The sequence below is a fragment of the Monopterus albus genome, unplaced genomic scaffold, assembly GCF_001952655.1.
Source record: "Monopterus albus unplaced genomic scaffold, M_albus_1.0 scaffold174.1, whole genome shotgun sequence".
In the NCBI taxonomy this organism is placed as follows: domain Eukaryota; kingdom Metazoa; phylum Chordata; class Actinopteri; order Synbranchiformes; family Synbranchidae; genus Monopterus; species Monopterus albus.
In genome coordinates this window covers 1,307,044-1,329,923 of record NW_018128054.1, presented here as the reverse complement: position 1 = coordinate 1,329,923, position 22,880 = coordinate 1,307,044, and the positions used below count along the sequence as shown (strand labels likewise).

Below are 22,880 nucleotides of genomic sequence, written 5' to 3'. Positions count from 1 at the left end.
CACTGACACTGGTAATGAACTACGCACACACCCCATTTAACCCATTCAGGTTCATCTCTGTCACCAGCTAAGAAAGCAAATGACTTTAAAAGTTGTGGCTGTAACGTAATACTGGAATGTCAACATGGGAAGGTCTGCAGAGCATAAAATGCTGTACAGTTCAGTTTTCTCTGAGACTGAGTAGAGCAGAATAGAGAAAAGCTGTTATTAATATTTACTATAAGGCAATAATAGACTACAATAACTATAATATAATACTTTATTATAGGTAGCCAGTTTGGCCAAAAGGGGATAGCACTTACCATTATAAAATCATCTGTCATGTCCAACTCCTCCTCCTCGTCCAGGCTGTCCGTGGCCACTTTTTCCAGAGTTGCAACAGCAAATTTTTTCAAACTTTGATGGTACTTATCTTCCAGATCTCGACATTGGGCAAATGTATGATTGTGTCAAAGAAATCAATCAAACAAAATTTGATTCTTGACATGGCAAAACAGGCAGCTACTGAGATTAATTTAAACTGAATCCAATTCGAGTTGGATGGAGAAAAAGCAAGGACTTTTCTTAAGGCCTTGTTCACAAGTAAGGGTAAAACTATAGTAGAGATCTGTTCTGGTGGGTTAATCTGGCACTACATCAAGATGTATCTTGTATATCTACTTCATCAAGAACATATATACTATATTAATATACTAAACATTCAGGTAAACAGTAATAATTCTGTGTTATTTAAAATGATTTAAAGCTCTCCAGCCAATGTGGAGTGATAAAGGCTATATCCCTTGAACAGTTTCACTGAAGTTGCCCACCATCTCTGAGATGCTGAGGTCCAACGTTTTGATGAAATCCTGAAATGGACAGGCAGCATTACTGTGAGTAAAGCACAGTAGTAGAGCTTTTTTTAACATGTAACTGTAAGTTAAATGATTTATATCTACAGTATAGAATCAGGCAGAATCTATGTAGCAATTAAGTAGCTCAAATTCAATGATCCTCTCAATTTTTTAGAGTACAGTTTCATATTATTTGATCATAGGTACAGATAGCATGCACACACCTCCACCTGGCTGATCAGCGGAAACTCCAGTGACATTAAGCTTTTACAGAGTTGGTTGATTTCATCATTGCCGCCATTGATCTCGACCTTCAGTAAATCTGGGTCTGACAACTTCTGTAACCTCTGTAACCTCTGTAAGGGTATGAATGCAAGTAGCTCAAATTCAATGATCCTCTCAATTTTTTAGAGTACAGTTTCATATTATTTGATCATAGGTACAGATAGCATGCACACACCCCCACCTGGCTGATCAGCGGAAACTTCAGTGACATTAAGCTTTTACAGAGTTGGTTGTTTTCATCATTGCCGCCATTGATCTCGACCTTCAGTAAATCTGGGTCTGACAACTGCTGCAACTTCTGTAACCTCTGTAAGGGTATGAATGCAAGAGTTATTCTTCATTATTTACTGAATTATCTGGAGTTTACTGAGCATAACCCAGTGCAGATCTTTTGAAGACATTACATTTCTTTCAGCTTACCTCTTTGTGTTGCTGCTCAAAATTTGCCAGTATGTGTGATGCTTTCTGTTGGTAGTACTTCACAGTCTCAGTATGACCAGAGAAGAAGGCGGTCACTTCCATCTCTCTTTGTTTATGCTCAGCCAGGCCTACTTCAAATAACTTCATACACAACGCCACCATTTTCTGCTCAAATGTAAGTGTGGGATCAAGGAATTTAAAGCTACAGGATCTAACTTTTTAAAACATATTTCTTGTGGAAATCTGCTCCAAAACTTGTCTTAATGTGGAGAGGTGCTGTTGAAGCCTCCTGTGACCCAGACTTAATGAACATCGCTGGCAGCAGTGCAGAGATATCAATTCCTAAAAGGTTTGGAGTTGGATTGACCTCTTGAACCAATCAGAGATTTTCAATGATTTCTGTTTAATCAGTAAGTTTTTTTGCATTCTCATTTCTTGCAATTTCATAATAATAAATATCTGCAGAGCTGGGCAGAGTGTGGTGGAGCGTAGCAGGTTGTAGTAAAGAACAGTTGAGCAAGGAGAGGGAGTGGTGGGCAGAGCAGAGTGGTTTGAGCTGGAGTTTCATGCTAGTGCTTCCTTAAACTACATATTATAGCTTTAAGAAAAGATTTCCCCAGATTATACAGTACTATCAACACACCTGCATGGATTAGAAGACCAATAAAACAAAGGATATGTTTGAAGCAGATCAGCCACTTCAGGCATACATTGTAGTGTCTCTGCTGCTGGATCATCATCAAACATGCTCTTAAACAGATAAGACCCATTGAGGAACTCCACAAAAGCATCCTGTAGGAAATAAAAACCGTTCTGAGTAATTTACAGCAAATTTCAACTTTGAGAGCTCACTGGACAATGACTGTATCCCCAAACAAGAACTTTATCTTACTGTGTGTAATTGGAGCTCTGCTTTCTGGCTTTGCTCAGCATCGTCAGCTTGTTTTTTCTGCTGCTCTTCACATCTCATTTCCTCAAGGGCATTTTTGTATTTGATAGCTGCTTCATTTTTCTGCACACAAACATGATTTATTTAAACATGGCAAATTATAAACACCCATGAGGACAATGTTCCAACAAACTTGGGCATAGTTGTAGTTTTATAAAATGACCAAATATCCTTGAAGAAACCAAAAAAGTACAATACTTATATGACCAGAGTATATTATAACTTGGGTTTGTGTTAAAAAAACACATACCACTGTTTATACTTACTATTTTCTCATTAAGTATCTTGTAGTCTAGGCACATCAAGTCTGGAAAGTAGGCAGCAATGAAAAATATGTAACGGTCCTCCTCAGTGGCAGGATTTCCACATAGGGTGAGGTTGAACAGATTCTTAAATCTCCTGAGATAGAGCACCTGTGACATGTATTATATTTGCATTAGGTTAGGCAAACATTGTGTAATGTTATACTGCACTGTTATGCAATATTTGCAGTAAAAATGCAGTATCTTACATTTGGCATGTGACGGATGTATGAATAAAAGTTTCTTACATTGTCCAGCTGTCCGAGGAGGTTGTTTGCAATGGAGAAATGAGTGAGTTTCTCAAGTTTATCCATGTTTTCAATGACAGAGATTCTGTTGTTGGACAAATTCAGCATTTCAAGCTTCCGCAAAGACTGCAGACCCTCAATTCTCTTTATTTTGTTGAATGACAAATCTAAACAACACATTCAGAATGACTGTCAATGTTACTGGTAGTTACAGGGCTGATTATTTCAAATGTTGTTTACATGTCTGCACAATTACAGCAAGAAAGTTTGAGCAGAATATAAATACAAAGCTTTATCTTACCGAGCCATGTCAGATTAACCAGACAGTCCAGGCCCCAAATCCTCTCTATGAAGTTGTTATTCAAATTAAGCTTGGCCAAGGATTTGAATTCCCATAAGTTGTCAATCATCACGATTTCTGCATACAAATATACTTTTACATACCTAAATCCAATACACAGACATACAATGATTAGTAATTTTATGATTTTCTCACCTTTGTCTTGCAGATTTAGATACAACATTTCGTTAAAGTGGGTTCCCTTTGCCTTGGCAGTACACCCAGTCTGGTGTTCAACTGCCTGCTCTAGAAGCTTCTTGTCTATCACAATGGGCTCAGATTGCCAGTTCATGTTGCTGTTAGAGGAGCTGGATACTTCACTTTACTCTCTGCTCAAAGAGGAAAAGTAAATCATATTCTGTTAGTTAGGAGCTTGGTTTGTTTACTTAAAGATGATGACAAACAATAAAGCAATAAAAAATAACAACTGATAATTTAGCTAGGATAATATTAGCTTAGCTACCTATATAGCTAACGCCTTTATTAACTTGCTAAGATGAATGAATGAGCTTGACAAATATTTTTAGCCAACGTTAATAAGCTTATCCAGTAAGTACATACCAACAACTGCAAAACCTAGCCTTCCAGTACGAAGTACTTAAAAAACAAACACACATTTAGTACCTAAATAAAATCCATATAACGTCTTACCTCTGTTGTTTACACACTGTTACATAGCAACTAGCATACTTCAAGCTGCGTTCAAGTACGATAAAATGATTCTGTTAAAAAGAACCTTTAACTTGATTTGATTTGATTTGATTTGATTTATTCTTTCAAACATGCAAAACAGAACAAATGACAGCAACACACACATAGTTACACATATCCAACCAATGCTAATCCAAAATCAGTTTGCTTACACCTATTACATGTTTGAATGGAGTAGGAAGAAGTCAGACTTCAAATTATATATTCGGTTGGCTTATTGATATATGTTATAAAAACACAAATCGAAATAATGGCTTGATATTATGAGACTAATATTTGTGCACGTCTGTTTTGTCCTGGGAACAGGCTACATCTTTTTGAAAAATGCAGAGTGTACTTTATAAATCAAAAATTACATATTTTTATATTCTATATTTCAAAGGACTAAAGACTTAGTTCATTTTTATCGTTGTTTTTTGAGTATTAACATAAATATATATACAATTATGGTGCGCTATACATGCGCGCTATCAAGTAAAATAAATGTTTATAAAAGTGTTTGTTGAACATAGCTTCCGTTGATACATATGATAAACATTAATTCCAACCATACATATTGAACGTTATGTCTTTTCACCCAATTAGATTCATGTGTAGGCGGGACTTACTAACACCGCCTATGGGCCTCAACCTCTGTCATTCCCGAGCGAATTGTTTGTTGTCAAAATGGAGTTCTTACTTGGCAATCCGTATAGCACTCCTGTGGGCCAATGTATAGGTACGTTAGCCTTGAAAATATCAACTAGAGATGTGATACTTCATCCAATATACAGAATTCGCGCCTGGACAAATATTTTTTGTTTGCTGCTTGGATTTACGGTACCACTGCACCAGGGGAAATAGCAAGCTAGCAAGTATCATCGCAGCAAACGTCATCTACTTGGACTGAGCTTTAAGATAATGTTAGCCAGCTATCGTGCCTAACTTAGTCCTCTTTAAGCACAACTCTTTATGCTAAATCATTCTGTATGGTGTAGCACAACTCTTTATGCTAAATCATTCTGCATTGGTGTAGACAGTGCAGTACAGTTTGTAATGAAATTAAATGAGAGGGAATACCCGGGCGGTGTAGTGTCACATCTTAAAATGGCTTACATAGTCTTAGCGAAGTTCAGTAATGTTATTACGTTAGTCCCTGAGCCAAAGTTGACCATACTGCTCGGTCATCTACTACAGCCCACTGTTGTAAACCTCTGTGCTGTGCTGCTATTCGAAACACGTACTGTGGTGTGGTTGTCTCTCACCTATGGCCCGTGCCAGTTGTCATGAAAATCTTGCTGTGCCTTTACCATGAAATAGTTACACAATTTATGAGAATAGCTTTTCCGAGTTTTGTTTTGTTCGATGATGTAAACGTGTAGTCTGAATGCAACTATGTACTTTTCTTTTGGTGTTGTTTTCATATCAGTTAAACTAAATCTAGTAAGGCTCTGTGATGAAGAAGTGTCTGAATATCACCAACCCCAGTGCAGTTTTACAACTTTGCTACTGTTCTGTTACTGTTTTTATAAAGAGATCCCTTTGGTTCTGTTGGATAATTCCATTGACTCTTAATAGCATTTACCATCTTTATTTGTAATCACTTTTGATTTAATTTCTAAAGCCAGTGTTTATAAAGTTGTGCCAAACATAAACATTTTATGCACTGTTTCCTGTTAGTTTAGCCACTGCAAAACAGACTAAACACAAACTTCTCACAGTGTTATGTATGTTTACCTTAAGTAAATGCGACAGCTGTCACAGAAGTATTTGTTGGTAACATTATTTTAGCAGTCACAGGAGAGCAAGCTGCTGTTTTATAAGTAATGCTTGCCTGTGCAGCTGTGAGGTTTTCTGATGTCCATACCCTAACCTGTTTTTGATTTTCGAGAGGCAGGGTGTAGTTGGGTACACAGCACTTTGACCAAGCTTGTTGATGCAACTGGATAAAACTGTTTGGAGGGAAGAAGTCTTCAGGAATTAGAGCACCTTTGCAATTGTTCTCTGGCCTGGTAAATGTTGTACACTACCCACTGGTCAGCTACATTGTGCCATTCCATCCAGGATGGCAGTCTGGCACCAAATGTGAGCACTGACACTAGCATTTAACTCAATGAGATCCTTCTAGGTTATGTGGTGGATTATATGCAGCACATCTTGGATTTCCCCACCTGACATAGATGGCTGTATCAGCCTGATCACTTCGGTTGCATTGCTGTGTTGTGCAGAGCTGCGCAGTCGGCTCTCTGACTGTTGCAGCAGTACTGTACACCACAGCAGCAGGTCAAAGGATCAATTTACTTGCTGCAATGAGAGAGAAACAGGGCATTTGATGAAGGATGCACTGGGCATTATTTAATTCCTAAGTGACTGAGAAGGGCTTAGAGGAGGTGAATGATGCATGCAGGTATTTGCCATGTGTGCTTATCTTTATGTTGACATTTTACATAAGGGGAGGTTCAAGTTATGCTCTGCTTTTATGTTGTTTATTTCTAGTCTTCATGTTGCAGATTCATGGTCGAGGCACTTTGATAGAGTTTCACCACTGCTGTGCCTATTTTTCCAAAAAGTAAAAATTTTATAGAGCTTTAGTATACACAGACCTTTGCCCGCTATTTGACCAAGACAAAGTTATTCTGAATGCTGGGTATGTATATCCCTGTACATAACCAGAATTTGCTGCTATATTCCCTGTTTAGAGGACTAGCTCTTGGCTAGCAGCTGGTGTCAAACTACTGATGTTGCTGTGGAAAACGTGATCAAATACATTATAGACAAAAGATAAGGACAAGTGGAAAAAGGACAGAACGGAGAGAGATGGAGATGTGTGGCTTTGTTGGCAGTGCATGGCACAGCCTGGCACTGTTAAACCCATGTGATCAACTGGCTTCACTGGTGTGCTGTCGATTTCCAAGCCTGGGGCCATTAACACAACACCTTGAATGAATGTACTCAGCAGCCTTTTAACTTCATTAGGAAGGCTGTGATTGTTCAGTGTTGCTCCAGTTTGTTTCACATGGAGAAATCAGATAGTTTTTTCTCTTTCCTTTCCTCCTCTGCCACTCATGTGCTGCCTTGCATTGACCTGACAGTCCACTTGAGGTGATTACTTGGGCTAACCCCAACGTTCTCACCCATGCTGGTAATTTTGAAATTCACTTTGTGGCTCTCTGTTTTGTAGATGGGACTCAGAGTTTGCCAAAAAGATGCCTGTCTCTTGGTGGTTGCACAGTCTGTGACAAGTTGATTAGAGAGAGGAGGTAGAGAATGAATAAGTCATGGTTGTCAGGCTTGTCCAATGTTGAGCTTCCCAAAAGGAAGGCAACATGGCCCAGTGAGAGGCTCTTGGCCGGGGCATGACAGCCTGCTCGGGGCCTCTGGGCTTCGGAGACTGAGCTCCTCCTGTCCACTCTCAGGAATCATCTAATGAGAATCTATTGAGTGTCAGTCACAGCTTGCTCCAGTAGAAAACTGTTCTTTTTTCTGTGAATTTCAGCCCAAATGACTCTGATCCTGAAGGATATCAACATTCACAGACATGATGGATGGATTTGGGGAATGGAAGGAGGAGACAGAGTGAAGAATGCAGGGCTGACTGCAGTGCCAGTGCCAGTTCACCACTGTAACTTTGCACAGTCTGAATCACATTATTTCCCATAGCCAAAATGCTATTAAATGGTAGGGTGGAGTGTGAAGGAGAGAGCAGGTCTCTGTGGTTTTTGTTTTTCAGCTGTTAGGCCAGTTATGATTCAGAATGCAGCCACATCACACCCACAGTCAGCTTCTCTATCCCCTGGGATGTTAGCTGTCCTCTCTCCAGCTGAATGTTTAGTTCTTTCAGTTAATTTCCTTGAATTGGAGGTGTCAGAAAGTAGGTGGTGGATAATATTTTATAGCATAAAATATATGTTCTTACAAGAACAGTGATGTGAAAACTAAATGGTGTGAAGAATTCCAGCAGTCTGATCTGTCTTGTAATCCTAGACCCAAGACTTCATTCCAGAGATTGGTTTCCAGTTAGGCTTTTAATCGATAGGCTGTCCATGCCTCACAAGGCAAACATAAAGTAAAAAGCATGTTCATGTGAATTTCTAATCACAATAACAAACACCTAGAGTAGAATTGTTTGCAGGGTGTCCCGTCATGTTATAGCTGTTTTAGTATTTTATTATTGAGTTCATTTTGCCAAGTTAGTCTCAGTGGAAATGAGCCATTGCCATAGACAGGGGGTACTGAGATCCTTTATGAACTCGGTAGTTTTTGCCAAAGTTACAACAGTTGTGGTCATTTCACATTAGTATTTATTTTTTACTCTCTGATAAGCTCACTGGTGTAAAGTGGCTGGGGCTCCATTAGAAAAAGGTGAAGTCACAGTGTCAGTTGCTTGTTTGTTTAGTCGCTGTCATTAAAATGTGATCAAGCCACACCCACACTGTCCATCTGAAGAAGACTGGCCAAGTCTTTGTTTTCCTTTAAAAACTGCTGACTTACTTATGTAATAGTTTTACTCTCAATGTTACTGTATGTAAAGCATGGGCTGCTTTAATTAATGTGCAATTAATGTCCTGGTTGAACTCTCTGTCTTTGTCCAGAGAGGGCGACTGACGGAGGCCTACAGAATGAGGACTGGACCCTCAACATGGAAATCTGTGATATCATAAATGAGACAGATGAAGGGTGAGTTGCTGCACCTTCAGGAAAGAAATTATTGTTGGCTTATATGTATATTAAGCACTTCATATAATCAGTCTTTGGGCCAAACAAGTTTCTGGTCCCCGTGTTGGTTGTTCCCCCAGTTTCATGGAACCTTCAGTGGCCGACTGAGTGACTCGAGAAAAATAATGCACTGACTGCTGCGCTTCTCCAACAGACACCACACCACAGAAAGCCTTTTGTTTTCCATAACTGTCACTGACTGACTGACTGAATGAATGAATGAAATTTTTATTTAAGCCTCCCACAATGGAACATGCCAAGCCTACTATCATTTATAAGACAGATTAGCATTTGTTATTTCAGAGTTCAAAATTATTTAATTAAAAAGGGTTTTCCTCCACGAGCATTTAGACATAAAATTCAACATTTAGACAGAGAAATGTTTCACCTTCTGTTTCTTATCAGACTTGAACAACTCTGCTTTGGTTTTTCTTTGCAGCCTTTAATGGAGATCATGTACAATAAAATGCATAGTTTTATTTATTTAGCACTTTGGTGACTTTCTTCCTCAACACCAATTAATAATAATATCACTTCTACTTATTGTATTGTATGTTTTTAGTTAACCTACGGTAAAGCACAATAAATCAAACAGTCCGATAGTCTGAGTAAATGTGGTTATCTGTGCATCCCGGCACATACACCGTTGTGGAAAAGATTATTTTTGGGGAAGAATATTTGAGATGCCTTTTTTTCAAGTTTCCCCTGAGCACTTTCCTTTTTCTCCTGCTCTTCACATTCTTCATGCCAACATGCACTCCCTGAGCTGGCATGCGACACGGGGCCCTCTCTGTCACACTCAAAGACACAGCGACACAGAACAACAGACAGAGGCAGTGCATCTTTACAGAACATAGAACTTCTTCTCTTCAAGATGTTCAGCAAGTTAGGAAATGTCGGGTTAACTCCAGCATTAGACTCATTCAGGATATTTCTGCAAATGAAACTATTTTTTGTGGACAGATGTCGCCTTAAAGCACGCTGATGTGTGCTTTCAAGTGATCAGTTGTCTAATCTTACAAATGTAAAATAGATGCATTATCCAAGATCAAAAGAAACGAAAAAAATAAGACTTTATGCTTGGTTTCTATCCATTTTGGTCTCTTTCACACTGTAAAGAGTTAGCTCATGAAGTAGCTCAGAAGGAGTTTATAAAAGCTTTTACGTCTGATCTGCAGTGAAGAGATGGGCAGTTTGAGGTAGAAAGCCAACCTGAGCTCTTCATGCATGGTCAGCTTTGATCTTGCCTTGGGAGAAACACATAGTCACACAGAAAGAAAAGAGAGAGAAGCAGATGGTGTGACAGTACTTCTCTATCTTAGTCAAAAAGTTATGCTGACAGACCGTCTGGCATCTGTTATTGTGGCACAGAAAGTCATTTATTCCAATAAAGTTGAAGATGTTTTGCCTACTCTCAGCTGGAGTTCTTCATGCAGCTGTATCTTCTCTGTTGTTTCCCTCTAGGCCAAAAGACGCTATGCGGGCACTGAAGAAGAGACTCAGTGGAAACAGGAACTACAGAGAAGTGATGCTGGCGCTGACAGTGAGATTTTTTTTTATTGTAAAACTGGCATTAAATTCACCTGATTCCTGGGTATGCATAGTGTGATAAAATGGCTTTGAAATTTGGAATATTTTGTGATACTCAGGACCCTGCTGTTGTTGCTTTTCTGTGTGTATGCTACTTTAAAAGGTAGCGCCTGCATAAAACATGACCTTTACTGTGTTCTTGGTCATCTTATTTCATTATGTGTTTCTTCTCCCAAATGCAGGGCTGTTTTTATCTGTCTGACATTGCCCATTTTGTTTATAGCAGTCATGTTTTTTTGAGCTGTTTTCACATCCACCCATGTCTTTGATAGCTCCGCCAGCTAAAAGCCCCTCTTTGCCATGAAAGCATCCTGACTGAGATCTTTTGTTAACACCTGAGTGCAAAGTCTTCCTTTTCTCTGCTTCCTCTCACATGCCTCCTTTGTGGACTTTTTTATTTGGCAGGTTTCTACCAGTTTAATACTTTCCTTCTCTACAGGTGTTAGAGACGTGTGTGAAGAACTGCGGTCACAGGTTTCATGTCCAAGTGGCCAACAGAGATTTCATTGATGGTGTGTTGGTCAAAATCATCTCCCCCAAAGCCAATCCTCCAGCCATCGTGCAAGACAAAGTACTCTCCCTCATACAGGTTTCAGATCTTTCTCTCTTAATGCTGTTTTTAATTATTTTCTTGTATGCTTTTTGTTGTAATATGCCCTCATATACGGTTTGCAGTTTAGTGTACAACAACTTTCTGTTTTCAGTGACTGTTCAATAGAGTTTATGTCACAAGTAAGTCTCAAAAGGTATAGTGAGCCTGTCTGACAGTTACATTGCAGTGTGACAGTCATCACGGAGCTCAGTGGTGGTCTCTGGGAAGCCACCTGCTGTTGTATGCTCCATTTCCCAGGTGTTTTACTACAGACTGTAGCCTCTGGTGCTGTCCAGTTATCTGAGGCCACCTCACCCAACAGGTGTTGTTCTCTGCCTCTTTTCCTGCTGCTCTCTAAATATTTATAGGAATATGCTGAATGACAGGGACAGACATGGTCTTCCTGACTTTTGCTTGTTCTGTTTACACTGTCAGAGAGTGTTCTGCATGTCATGAATGATGCAAGAGCCTCTTGATCATTCATTTTTCTTTCTTTATGATTTTCATGCAGGAAAGTAACAAAAAACTGTTTGCATTGATCCTTTGATGTAAAAATGACTATTTAGTTCTTTATAGTTATTTTACATTATGTGTGTGTATGTTGTGGCAGGCCTGGGCTGATGCCTTCAGGAGCAGCCCTGATCTAACTGGGGTGGTCCACATTTATGAGGAACTGAAGCGGAAGGGCGTTGAGTTCCCAATGGCAGACCTAGATGCATTGTCTCCTATCCACACACCACAGAGGGTGAGGAAAACTGCACAAACACATATGTATATCCACACAATGATATTCTAAAGAGCTTCTTTGTAATTCCAGGGTATACCAGAGGTGGACCCAGCCATGTTAAAGTACCTAGCCACTGCCTCACCTGCTGCAGGGACTCCTAAACCTGACCCAACCCCTGCCTCTGCCACACAAGTCTCCCATGTGCCCAGCCCCATCACAGCAACCCCTGAGCAGGTGAGGGGCATTTATTCATTTATTTATTTAGCCAATATCACTGGAGTCTGTCAATAAAGTAGATTTATTAAGATTTTAGTAATCAGGTTCATGATTTAAAGCTGCACTGCTGACACTGAATAATCCCTGAATGTTTTTAAATGTTCTTGGATCGGCTGTGGTTTCAGATTGCCCGACTGCGCAGTGAGCTGGACATAGTGAGAGGAAACATCAAAGTCATGTCAGAGATGCTAACAGAGATGGTCCCTGGCCAGGAAGATGCATCTGACTTTGAACTGCTGCAGGTTAGATGAATTCAGTGTGAGGTCCATCATGACCAAACACATGAAACTTCAAACATTGTTGCTTACTTTGTACCTGATATGACTAAATATTTCATGACAGTAAACAACATCAGATAGTCTGTTTATCATTATAAGTTGATTTGTGCTAAATGTGGTTTTAAAGGTATTAAGTACTATATATCAAAGCTATTTAAAGTCGGATAATTCGGAACAAGGAGATCTGATTTTTTTTTTTATATTTAGATTACATGCAAGGGTCAAGCGACAGATCATACTAACACCCCTACTCTGGTGTTGCTGGGGTTTCATCAAAATATGAAACCATAGTGTCGCCCTATTAAACTCATTGTCAAATCATTTCAGTTCTGACATAATGTACCAAATGAATAATTATCACTTATACTATACAGTATACAGTTTTACAGTTTATAGCACAATTACAAGAGTATCTCTTATTGTTAAGCCCCATTTCTCCTGTCATAACAATAAGTTTCAGCGTGGCACACGGTGGGAACACGACCAGTTACTGTGTAAGTAGTTTTGGCTATATCAGTATCATTTTGGGTTTTTTTTTAATGCAAAATACAGTACTTGATAAATTCTGAATATACATATAGCTTGTCAGCTGTTGTTGAAGTGTTGTAACTGCTTGCAGCCACCAGGGGGAGAGGTGACTTTAGTTTTCAGAGGAAATGCTCAACTGGCCCACAGCTTATCAACAGCTGGTTGGCTGTTGTAAGATTCTTGGAAATTGCAGTTATTCAGTCATATAAGTACTCATGCAGCGCTTAATCTCCTAAGGCCAAATCCACTCAGTTATTTGTGTCAGGTGCAAGGACGTGGCCAGGTCTCATGAACCTCAATGGGATAATACTACCTGATTAAATAAAGGCCCTGTTCCACACGTAATATTATGTGCTACGTTTTCTTGCTTTTCTGACATCTAGTGTACAGTTAATTTTCTCAGATTTAGACAGTGTTCTCCACCAATTCTGTCCAAATGTAGCTGTAGAACATTGTATATATCTGACAAAATCATTCGTTAATACAAGGTTGAGTTATTAGTCCATGTATGTTTGCCTACTGGTGTGTTTCACTATCCATCTCACTCTTTTTCCATCTCCCTTTGTTTTTGGTTTCTGTTTTTATGTGCCAATTTCTCTAGGAGCTGAACAGGACATGCAGGGCTATGCAGCAGAGAGTGGTCGAGCTGATTTCACGTGTCTCAAATGAAGAAGTGACTGAGGAGCTGCTGCTTGTCAATGATGACCTCAACAACATTTTCCTCAGATATGAGAGGTGCAGTCAATCAAACCATCAATCAGAATGTATTTGTTAAGGAGAAGACATGCTTGTTTTGTCAAGAAAATCAACCATCTTGTACATCAAGTTACACTGTTTTTTTTAACTCATCAGAACTTTGTTGTGCAGTCTTGAAGTTCTTAATACAATTGTTCCCGTCCATCAGATGAACCCAGTGTGTAAGATCAAGACTTAGGCCAACTTGTTTAATGCACATTGGTGCTTGTTAGAAGCTTTGTTTCAGCAGTCTGTATTTCAAACATGATATTAAAGATGAAACCTATTATTATGATTATGCACACTGGTGTATATCTTTTCTCTGCACAGGTTTGACATGTACTATAGATTGCATTTTGAACCACTGTGCAAAACTCATTCCTTTTAAAAGATTCTGCAGCTTTAAACTGCTAAAATGTCGCCTCATGATGAAATGTGTGTCTGCATTTAAACCTCAGAAAGGTTTTTTTGTGTCACTCACAGGTATGAGAGGTACAGGTTGGGTAGAGCTGCGCAGAACAATGGGGTGAGTACCATCACCAGAAACTCTGCATGCAAAGAGCCACAATCAAACATCCAGCAACATCCATCTCTTTGGATTGTTTCTTTTCTGTTTAACACATTTTCCAAAAACTGACCTTTTCTTTACATTTTAATACTTCTCTATTGCCTGTGGCACTTTGTTGAACATGAAGTATGCTGTGAGAGATTTCTCAAACAAATATCAGTTTACACAGACATCTGTTGTGGGTTTTTTTTACAAAGTTAGTGTATGAATTCAGAATTATTATTTGACATATAATAGCATTCAGATTCCACTGCAGCATTAATATGTAATGAAATTGGATTGCATTTTTAGCTTTGTAAAATTTGGACAACCAAAGCAGAATGAGTTCCAATGTGCTATTTAAAGTGTACTGTACATTTGCCAGTGTCAGTGATTTGCTGGAGAACTGGAGCATCTCTCACTACATCCCACATAGCTGTTTGTGTTTGCATTCTGTTGATCTTTCTGTGTGCTCTGTCTGTTTGTATTGTGGCTAGCTGATGGAGGCAAGTATGACACCAGTACCACGTTCTATCCAAGCCACTGTGCAAAGATGAACAGAGCGATGAAAGTTAACACACCTGCTATGTGGCGCTAGTGCTTAGACCCATATAATGTGTCAGCATTGGTATCACTGCGTGAACTATATGTCCTTTTCTCACCACCTTTTTGCCTTCTGTCCCACACATCTGTCTTGTGCAACTGTTTATTCAAGCCCCAGTATTGTTTGTTTGTGCATAGCCTCTTATCTTCAACTTATGACCCACAACGTTGGCTCAGATTGCATAAATAGTCAATCCTGTAGAATCTAAGTAGCTACAGAGTATTTCCTCTGTGTACAAAGGGCAAAGACTTTGTAATATAATTTCCTTAACAATCATAGAAGCTTCCTGTTGGTTTCATCCCCTTCATAAGAACCTTAGTAATACCTTGAGTCATTTTCTTAACCTTTCGCTCGCTTTGTTTCTTTACAGATGTTGAATGAGGCCACGGAGGACAACCTGATAGACCTCGGCCCAGGCTCCCCTGCTGTGGTGACGCCCAGGATCACATCCAGCCCTCCAACCCACACCAATGTTGGGGCCACTGCCTCTCCACCCCATAACCCCACTACAGCCTCGCTGTCCACTGCGCTAGCTGGCCTCGGTAAGAACAGAAATGTATTAATTCTGTTTTAGTGTGGAGAAAAATACTGTACAAAAATGATACAAAAAGTCTGCTGACCTGCACATACTTCTTGCTTCCAGATTCCAGCTATCATACACATAAACTCACTCTGATTCTCATAGTGAAAAAGGCTCACAATCTGGCAGCTAATGGGAAATAAGCACAGCAACATAACTCATGGCTACCACTGCTAGCTGCCATATTATTCTCTAGGAAGTCTCTGCATGTTGTAATATTCTGGTTTAAGCTTGCGTGTTATAATTGTGTGGAGCAGAGGTAGCCACACCCTGACAGGTCAGTTTTTTCTTTATAATCCTCCATTACCTCCTTTTTCCTCGCCCTTCACATTTTTCTGCTTTCTTGTGTCACCATCTTGCTCCAGATGTAAATAAAGGCAGTGTGGGTGCCACCCTCTCCTCTCTATCAGGCCACAACCAGGATGCCTTTGATATGTTTGCCCAGACCAGGAGCAGCTCTCTGGCTGAACAACGCAAAAAGTAAGTCAAGATTTCATATTCTGGAGCAACTCAGATCCTGGGATGCAATTATTCAGTGTAATTTATATTAATTAAATAGCTTTTCAAACCCACCTTTAACATTTAAAAGACAACCCACTGATGGTAATGGCATATGCGTTTTTTGTGATTAAGAGTTTTATATTTTATTTTTTTCATGTGCTCACTGTTTCTTAACCTGCCCTTACCACTGCCAAGAATATGTCACCTTCAGTAATCATTTGATCATTTAAGTGGGAAAATTAAAATGTTAAAGAGCAACTGGGACAAGTTTCCCAGTTGAGAAGAATGTGTAAAGTGAGCGTTTCTCTACTTTACTGCATTGCATTATTTTTATATACGGTATTTCTTCTGGAGTAATTAGTACTTTGCCACCTTCTCTAGCACCTTGTCCCAGTTCTTGATGATTTTTTTAATGCAAAATGCAAATGGATGGGTGTATTGGGATGTCTGGTGGCTCGGGTTTATACCACATAAACAAAACATGTAATTTTATAATGAATGTAAATGTCATTAAACTTTGGCAGAAAGCACAGGTATCGTTACTGTTTTACCTTTAGGTGTTCCTTTAAATGTCACATTTGTCATTTTTAGCAATTTTTAATTTTGCATTCTACAGATTCAGTGATATAGCTTCACTTTGTTGTTTTATGTTTTCATGCATAGTGTAAAGTATGAGGATCCGCAGGCTCTGGGCGGCCTGGCCTCAGCTTTGGATGCGAGACAACAGAGCACAGGAATGGTGAGTACACTAAAGCATGTATTTTAATACAGCTTTCACCCGTATATACAGTATGGGGTGTGGGTGCTGTGTTTGTTTACATGACTGACAAGTCTGTATTCAACCATTGATCACTATCTGCATGTGGCAGTCTTTAATACTGTATGTGCTGCAGTGACATTGTCCTGTGTGCAGTTGCACTGAACTTTGACCAAACAAAATGCTGTTGGTTTGTATATTGATTATTGCTATTGATCAAATAAATATCTTACATTGTGTTAGCTGTACTGTAGTACTCAAAATGCCAGTGAAATATCTTAACTTCCCAGCCGGTGCCACTTTCTTCATTTGTTCCGCTAAAAATTTGTCTCCGTAGATTTATAAGATGGTCAGGATCGGTTCGTTCTTAATCCAGTTTCTGTTCATCTTCACGATCAGTTTGCACAGAAAATCAAACACAGAAGTCACATCTAGTTTCAAGATCTCCTTTGTCATGCTCCCTGTCTGAGCACACAGTGCATTGCATTTGCATGGTTATGCATGAAACCCCAACGGCCACACACACACACACACACACACACACACACACACACACACACACAATGGTGATTGTGCTCATCATGCCTGTTTCTCTTAAGGCACTTTTAATAGAAGAAGTCTTTTTTCTGCTTTTTATTTTCATCATTTTCATCTTTAAGAATTGAACCTTTCACTATTTTCTTTCTACTCTTTATTTTTCCTTTTAAATGAAAATCACCTCTTGCATATTTGACTTCTCCTCTGTCTCTCTCTCTTTCTGCACTGTATGCTATGCTGTGGTGGGGGCCTGCTACCGTTCTACTCATGTGTAAGGTGTTGTTCTGTTGTTGATTCAGCTGAGGGTAAAAGGGGATGATAACCCAGCAGATCAGGAGCTGCCCATAGACAGCTGGCTTATTACCCAAGGAATGGTGAGGACTCCATCCTCAGTGTGTCCTCCTACCCCTCCCTCATGACCACCCACACCTGTGCTTTCAATCTCCACTGGCATCATTCATAATCCTCATGAGCTGCATTATATTTTCAGCCCCTGTTTTGTCCTGAAATGCTCAAACAAGCCCAGTAACAGCAGAGCTTTTCGTCTTAAGACATTTACCTCCATGCCAAGCAGAGATGTTGAGTTCTAGTGTTGGGCAATATGTCGATACCATGAGAGCTTAGAGATTTCTTACTTGGTGTTCATTTTACTCTGCTGTTTCTGCTGAGGTAGCTATATTTTAAATGACTATTCTATTGGTTGGATTAGGCCATTGTAGGTAATGTTGCAAAAAAAAAAAAAATAGATTATATTCGCTGATTAAACCAAACACATTTTTTCCTCAAGTTATTTTATTTACAATTGAAATTCCAGAAGATTTACTGTCCCGATATACACTATGTATATTGCTGGTATAATATAAAATGACATATACTGTGATATAGGATTGTATCCATATTGCTCACCTCTATTGTATTTTATTAACATGGGCACTACAATGCCCATTACTGACCCTCGAGAGCATCCGTCAGCTACATCCATTGTGTAACAGTCACACTAAAACAGTGGAAAAGTACAACTACTTCTGCTATGCAGCAAGGTCAAATCAACAACAATACATAGTGTTAAAGTATTATTACATCGTCCAAGCATCAAAAACCAATCAGATGGATGATGGCTTGCTGTGTAGGGGTGAGTATTTGTCAGCTATCCTCTAACAGTCTTTGGATAGATAACATACTAGATGTTATTAATGACAACCTCATGTCTCATACTAACAAGAAATAGATCCACCAACTAACAGATGCATCATGAGTTGTAACAATTAAGTTTCTGTTATGACTGAATGTTAAGGATCACAGTTTGAACCTACTGTATATCATTGTAGTTCTCATGAGTTAGGATAGGGAAGGACTTCCTTTTGCACACTTTTCTTCAACATGTTCTCCCTTTTTGACACAGCTGCATGTTTTTTTTTCTCCTGTGAATGACTTTCACTACCCACTGCCTTGGCCCACCTTTTGATTTAATCCTTCACTGCATCAACTGTGATCTCATGAGAAAATCCCACCAGTTTTTGTAGCATATAACAGGGCCCCAGGAAATGGTTTTTATTCTCTCTGTTCGCCTTTGATATCTGTTCAATATCAAATGTAGACTTTGATACATCACATAGGCAGTGTGAAGATGTGGAAGACTAGACTCCAGTATTGTGTATGAACATTGTTTTTTTAACAAAATTCAAGCCCAGTGCCCCTGATTGTTACTCCACATGGATGGTATTAAAGTTTTTTGAGCCATGATAAAAGTTCAATTTTTCACTGACATAAAGAGTAATCCTGATTTTGTTTGGTGCCTGACACACATCATCCACTCTGACATGGCTTTCATAATCACTGTCACTGCACGCCTTGCAGCATTGCTCATGGTGTGTGTGTGTGTGCGCGTGTGCGTGCACGTGCGTGTGTGCTTCACCTATGTGTATGCTGTGGGATTGCCCTGCCTCTCCACAGTCCCTGTGCTTTCAGTTTTTCCCATCCAATCAATCTCTTAGTTGCATTCAAGTGATTGGCTAATTAACTAATGATGTGAAATAATTAACACTGCTGTGTAACATTAGTTGGCAGCTGTTAAGCCATGTCAGTACAACACAACTAATAAGAACAATACACAACCTGAGAGCTCCTGTTCTCACAGAAGACAGCTGATTAACAGATTGTTGCATGTGATAAAACAGTAAGAGTTGAGAGCCGTTGTGTGTTGGCAGAGAAAATTTGTATTCTCATTTTGATTTGTTTTATTTTTATCATCTTTTTCGAGTTTTTGGTGATTCCTATTTATGTATGTGTGTGTGTGTGTGTGTGTGTCACAATTTTTGTTTTTGTCATGTGGCTTTGGTGCCGCCCCTTGGTTTGTTCATGGCTTTGCTCCATAGATCCCCGTATCACAGTCCTCTGTCATGGATGACATAGAGGAGTGGCTCTGTACTGACGTGGTGAGACTACTTTACCCTCATTTATATCTTCTTCTGTTCTCTGTATTTCACTTCGACCCTTGGTTTTGTTTTATTTTCTTAGATAACACCTTTCATCCATCCCTCGGTTATAACTTGATACATAGTACTTTAGTTTCTTTTAATTTCACATCCTTTCAGTCACTATAATCTAATTTATTTCCACCAATGACAGACATAAAACAGTTTACTGTGTGGCCTGCTAATAATAGTCGAGTTACAACAGCTGATCCTACTTAACGTATGCATGTGGATGGTGTAGATTTGGGCTAAGGAAGGCTCTTTGTTTTGTTCACCTGTAAAAAGTGTGTGAAGAATGCACGATTCACAGATCCTTCATGAGCATCTTTGTATGAATTTGCCTTAGCTTGTGTGAACTTTGGCATTTAAACTTGTATAACACTTTGGTTTATCAGCTTATTGTTTTCCTGACTGTACACTAAAACATTTTAAAAACAGTTTTTGCCAAAATATGTATATTATCTTGTGATGTTTTTTTTCTTCTCCTTAATAGAAAGGGGATGCCGCCGAGGAAGGGGTGACCAGTGAAGGTACAGATTCTGATTCTGACCACGGTTAATAAACAGTTGCATGTTCCATAAGTTCAAAACATGTAGGGATTTATTAGTATTCTCTCCTCTGTTAATTGATTTATATAACATTAATAAACCTCAATTGCGACTTTGAGACAAAGACTAATTGTTCCTTTCAGAGTTTGATAAGTTCCTGGAGGAGCGAGCAAAGGCAGCAGACACCCTGCCATCTCCCCAAGGAGCTAACCCCGCTCACCCAGCTCGTGCCCCTGGTGGCTCCCACAAGAAGGCTGAACGAACAGAAGATGCCCTCTTTGCCTTGTAGACTGTTCTCAGAGAACCTCGGTGTCTCTGCAGGGCATCTAAAGGTCCTGGCTCTAAATGAGTTCCCCAGACAGCTGTTCCAGTCCCACTACATCGCTGACTGGCAGTGGGGTAGTAAGTGATCTCCAGCTCCTTGTCATTCTCTTGCCACAGTGTTGCTCTAACATACAGAGGTCTAACATGTTTACTGCAGACTACTGTGTTGCATTTTACTATATGTGGATGTATTAATGTGTTAGTGTGGGATGTACTATTCAAAGCCCTGCATCTCATTTGTAGCACTCCACCAAAGGAAGACAACCTAACTTGTCTGATTTAGTTTCAAAATGTGGTATATTACTGCAAGATGAACGACAAATTTCACTGCAGGTCCATGCAGTGAGTCAGTATGAACGCATACAGTTAGTATTATATTGTGTTGTTTTACTTCATTCATTTAGTTGCTAATTTATGCTTTTGCTGTTTTAATGAGTTGTTCTGTTGTATGTACTAGCGCTGTGGTTAGGGTCAATTCATGCTTCTTTTTTTTTTTCCAGTAAATACACCAGTTGGAATTCTAGTCATGCTTTTAATACTGAGATATGTTTGGAATGACAACACGTATTATTATTATTACCCAGTTTTCCTGAAGCAGTGCAGACAAAATAGTGTGTTAGCAGGCTGATTTTGACAATGAATATATGAATGAATGACAATGAATATTAAAAAAAATCTAAAAAGCAGTAGTTAAGATGCTCTATTAAGTGTTTGACGTGGTTAAAAGGAAGGAGCGTGCCTATGGAATGTCTCATTGATCTTTTCAGTCTTCTGAAAACCTATAACTAATTAGCTGAGAAAAATTGTTCTCTTTAGCAACTGCAAACACATTTAGCCATTCCAAAGACTGTTGAGGCTTTAATGACATACTAGCACTTAATGTTACCTGTTAGACAAGGAACATTCTCCTTCCTCTGCTATAATTAAAGTCTGCGCACTTTGAAGCAAAAACAAATCTATATTTTGTTCTTTGTGTTTACAAGATGGTCACTATTTTTCTAGGGAACGGGATGGGTCGTTAGATTAAGTTAATTCTGCACAACTTTTTTTTTAACTGTATAACTGCAGCGCTTGTTAAAGTGAATGATTGAACTGTTTAAAAAAAACTGTTCAACTGAAAAACATTTTTAAAATATCATATATTACATAAAAATTCAAGGAAGATGGAACATATAATGACCGACCCAATGTAGTGCTGGCATTCTAATTGACTAAAACATAAAATGTATAGCCTACAATACTACGTTGTTCTAAAGGATGGATTCATGTAGGGAGATCTTCAGTTACTCTAAATTGTGTAATTTATATACCTCAGAATACTGACATTTTGGTTTCTAGTTAAAAATGTATTGGCTCATATTAATGTCCAGAAGGCAGAGAGGTTTACTGTATGTATTATTTGATCCATGATTGTATTTTTATAATTCATGTAAGAAAAAACCATGTTTGTTCTCTTCCTTGTCGATCTTTTTTGTGGTTTAAGCTGAAGTATGCAACAAACAAGCGCAGTTGTACTTATTTGTGCAGTCAAAGACATTTTCATTCATGGTGTGTGTTTTCATTCAGGTATGATTCACCTGCTCTTGTTGGAGCTGCAACCAAGCATTTTTCTGATGGATATGATTTCAGCAAAGTAGCTCTAAATGGAGTTTTTCCTTTGGTGTACTTAAGATCACACTATGAGGCAAAACGCCATCCTGGCTTCATTCCAAAACTGTGGTTTATTTTAACATTGCTCTGCACTTTTAAGCTATTTAGGGCCAAAAGCCTTGTAATTCAGAGGCTGTCTATTTGAAATCCCTCCTAAGTTGCAAAAGCCTAATCATTTATCAAACTTAGTTATTGATGTATATTATCAATATAGAAAGAAACATTCATTATTTGTAACCCTTGTTAACATACTGTAGATGCAATGGTGACATTGGAAAAACTATTTGTATCATTATGATCACATATTTAAATGTATTTACTGAGGAGTATTAATGAGCTTTAATGTTTTTATGCATATGGTTATTTTAGATTTAATATGGTTGTCAGGTAACTTAAATAATATTTAATTTACAGTCAACTATTGTGTCAGTTTGGAAATAATTTACCATACAGGCTGAGCAAAGATGATTACTAAAACTTTAAGAGGAAAACCTTTAAAAGGGAACTTCAGCAGTTTTTTTGTGATTGTGTGTTATGTAGCTCTGGCTCTGTAACAAGTCCTGATTACAGTGGTTACTGAATGTCTTTTAATACTTTTGAGACTGAACATGTTGTAGACACAGAAGAGTGGCTTGTTTCCTGTTGGTGGGTGTCCCATATCTGTTTGGCTGTGCTGTCTGCTGCCGTTATAAATGGTCAGATTTTTGATTGACCCAATGCACGCATGTAACTGCCAATTAAAACACTAGCAATGTGACCTCTACCTCACAACTGTCTGTGGTTATTTTACAGCAATTCATTGTAATGTGAGTTTTTCCACTCCCTCCGATATGTTGTTCATGGACGCTT

At 38.9% G+C, this 22,880-nt stretch overlaps 2 protein-coding genes across 10 annotated transcripts in view; one reads left to right on the top strand and one right to left on the bottom strand.

Moving 5' to 3' along the window:
* Positions 1-4,108, bottom strand: part of drc3 (dynein regulatory complex subunit 3) — a 5,226-nt gene extending 1,118 nt beyond the window's left edge. Inside the window, exons 1-12 of one of the 4 annotated variants that reach the window (XM_020616337.1) lie at positions 4,029-4,108; positions 3,534-3,706; positions 3,339-3,455; positions 3,038-3,204; positions 2,754-2,900; positions 2,431-2,550; positions 2,218-2,330; positions 1,539-1,713; positions 1,294-1,425; positions 1,058-1,189; positions 778-848; positions 303-438 (exon numbers count right to left, since the gene is read on the bottom strand). In XM_020616337.1, coding sequence (XP_020471993.1) covers positions 303-438; positions 778-848; positions 1,058-1,189; positions 1,294-1,425; positions 1,539-1,713; positions 2,218-2,330; positions 2,431-2,550; positions 2,754-2,900; positions 3,038-3,204; positions 3,339-3,455; positions 3,534-3,669 — 1,446 coding nt within the window. In that variant the 5' untranslated portion in view covers positions 3,670-3,706; positions 4,029-4,108. The other 3 variants (XM_020616340.1, XM_020616338.1, XM_020616339.1) reach the window with 3 other exon arrangements.
* Positions 4,109-4,692: 584 nt separating this feature from the next.
* Positions 4,693-20,936, top strand: tom1l2a (target of myb1 like 2 membrane trafficking protein a). 6 transcript variants are annotated; one of them, XM_020616461.1, is made up of 16 exons: positions 4,693-4,806; positions 8,660-8,744; positions 10,248-10,326; positions 10,813-10,962; positions 11,576-11,710; positions 11,783-11,926; positions 12,094-12,210; positions 13,376-13,509; positions 13,993-14,035; positions 15,031-15,202; positions 15,606-15,720; positions 16,405-16,480; positions 17,335-17,409; positions 19,411-19,470; positions 20,003-20,039; positions 20,201-20,936. In XM_020616461.1, the coding sequence occupies exons 1-16, from the start codon at positions 4,755-4,757 to the stop codon at positions 20,344-20,346; spliced, it is 1,620 nt and encodes a 539-aa protein (XP_020472117.1). In that variant the 5' UTR covers positions 4,693-4,754; the 3' UTR covers positions 20,347-20,936. The 6 variants fall into 6 exon arrangements, with proteins under 6 accessions (XP_020472117.1, XP_020472119.1, XP_020472118.1 ...); XM_020616464.1 differs by lacking the exon at positions 4,693-4,806 and adding an exon at positions 7,616-7,689; XM_020616463.1 differs by lacking the exon at positions 17,335-17,409.
* Positions 20,937-22,880: the final 1,944 nt, after the last annotated feature.

What these genes read in the sequence shown, in the direction of transcription:
- tom1l2a (XM_020616461.1), top strand. Translation starts at nt 4,755, where the DNA reads ATGGAGTTCTTACTTGGCAATCCGTATAGCACTCCTGTGGGCCAATGT. An exon ending in CTGACTTTGAACTGCTGCAG is followed by an intron (nt 12,211 to 13,375) that starts GTTAGATGAATT and finishes CAATTTCTCTAG; the next exon opens with GAGCTGAACAGGACATGCAG. An exon ending in ATTTTCCTCAGATATGAGAG is followed by an intron (nt 13,510 to 13,992) that starts GTGCAGTCAATC and finishes TGTCACTCACAG; the next exon opens with GTATGAGAGGTACAGGTTGG.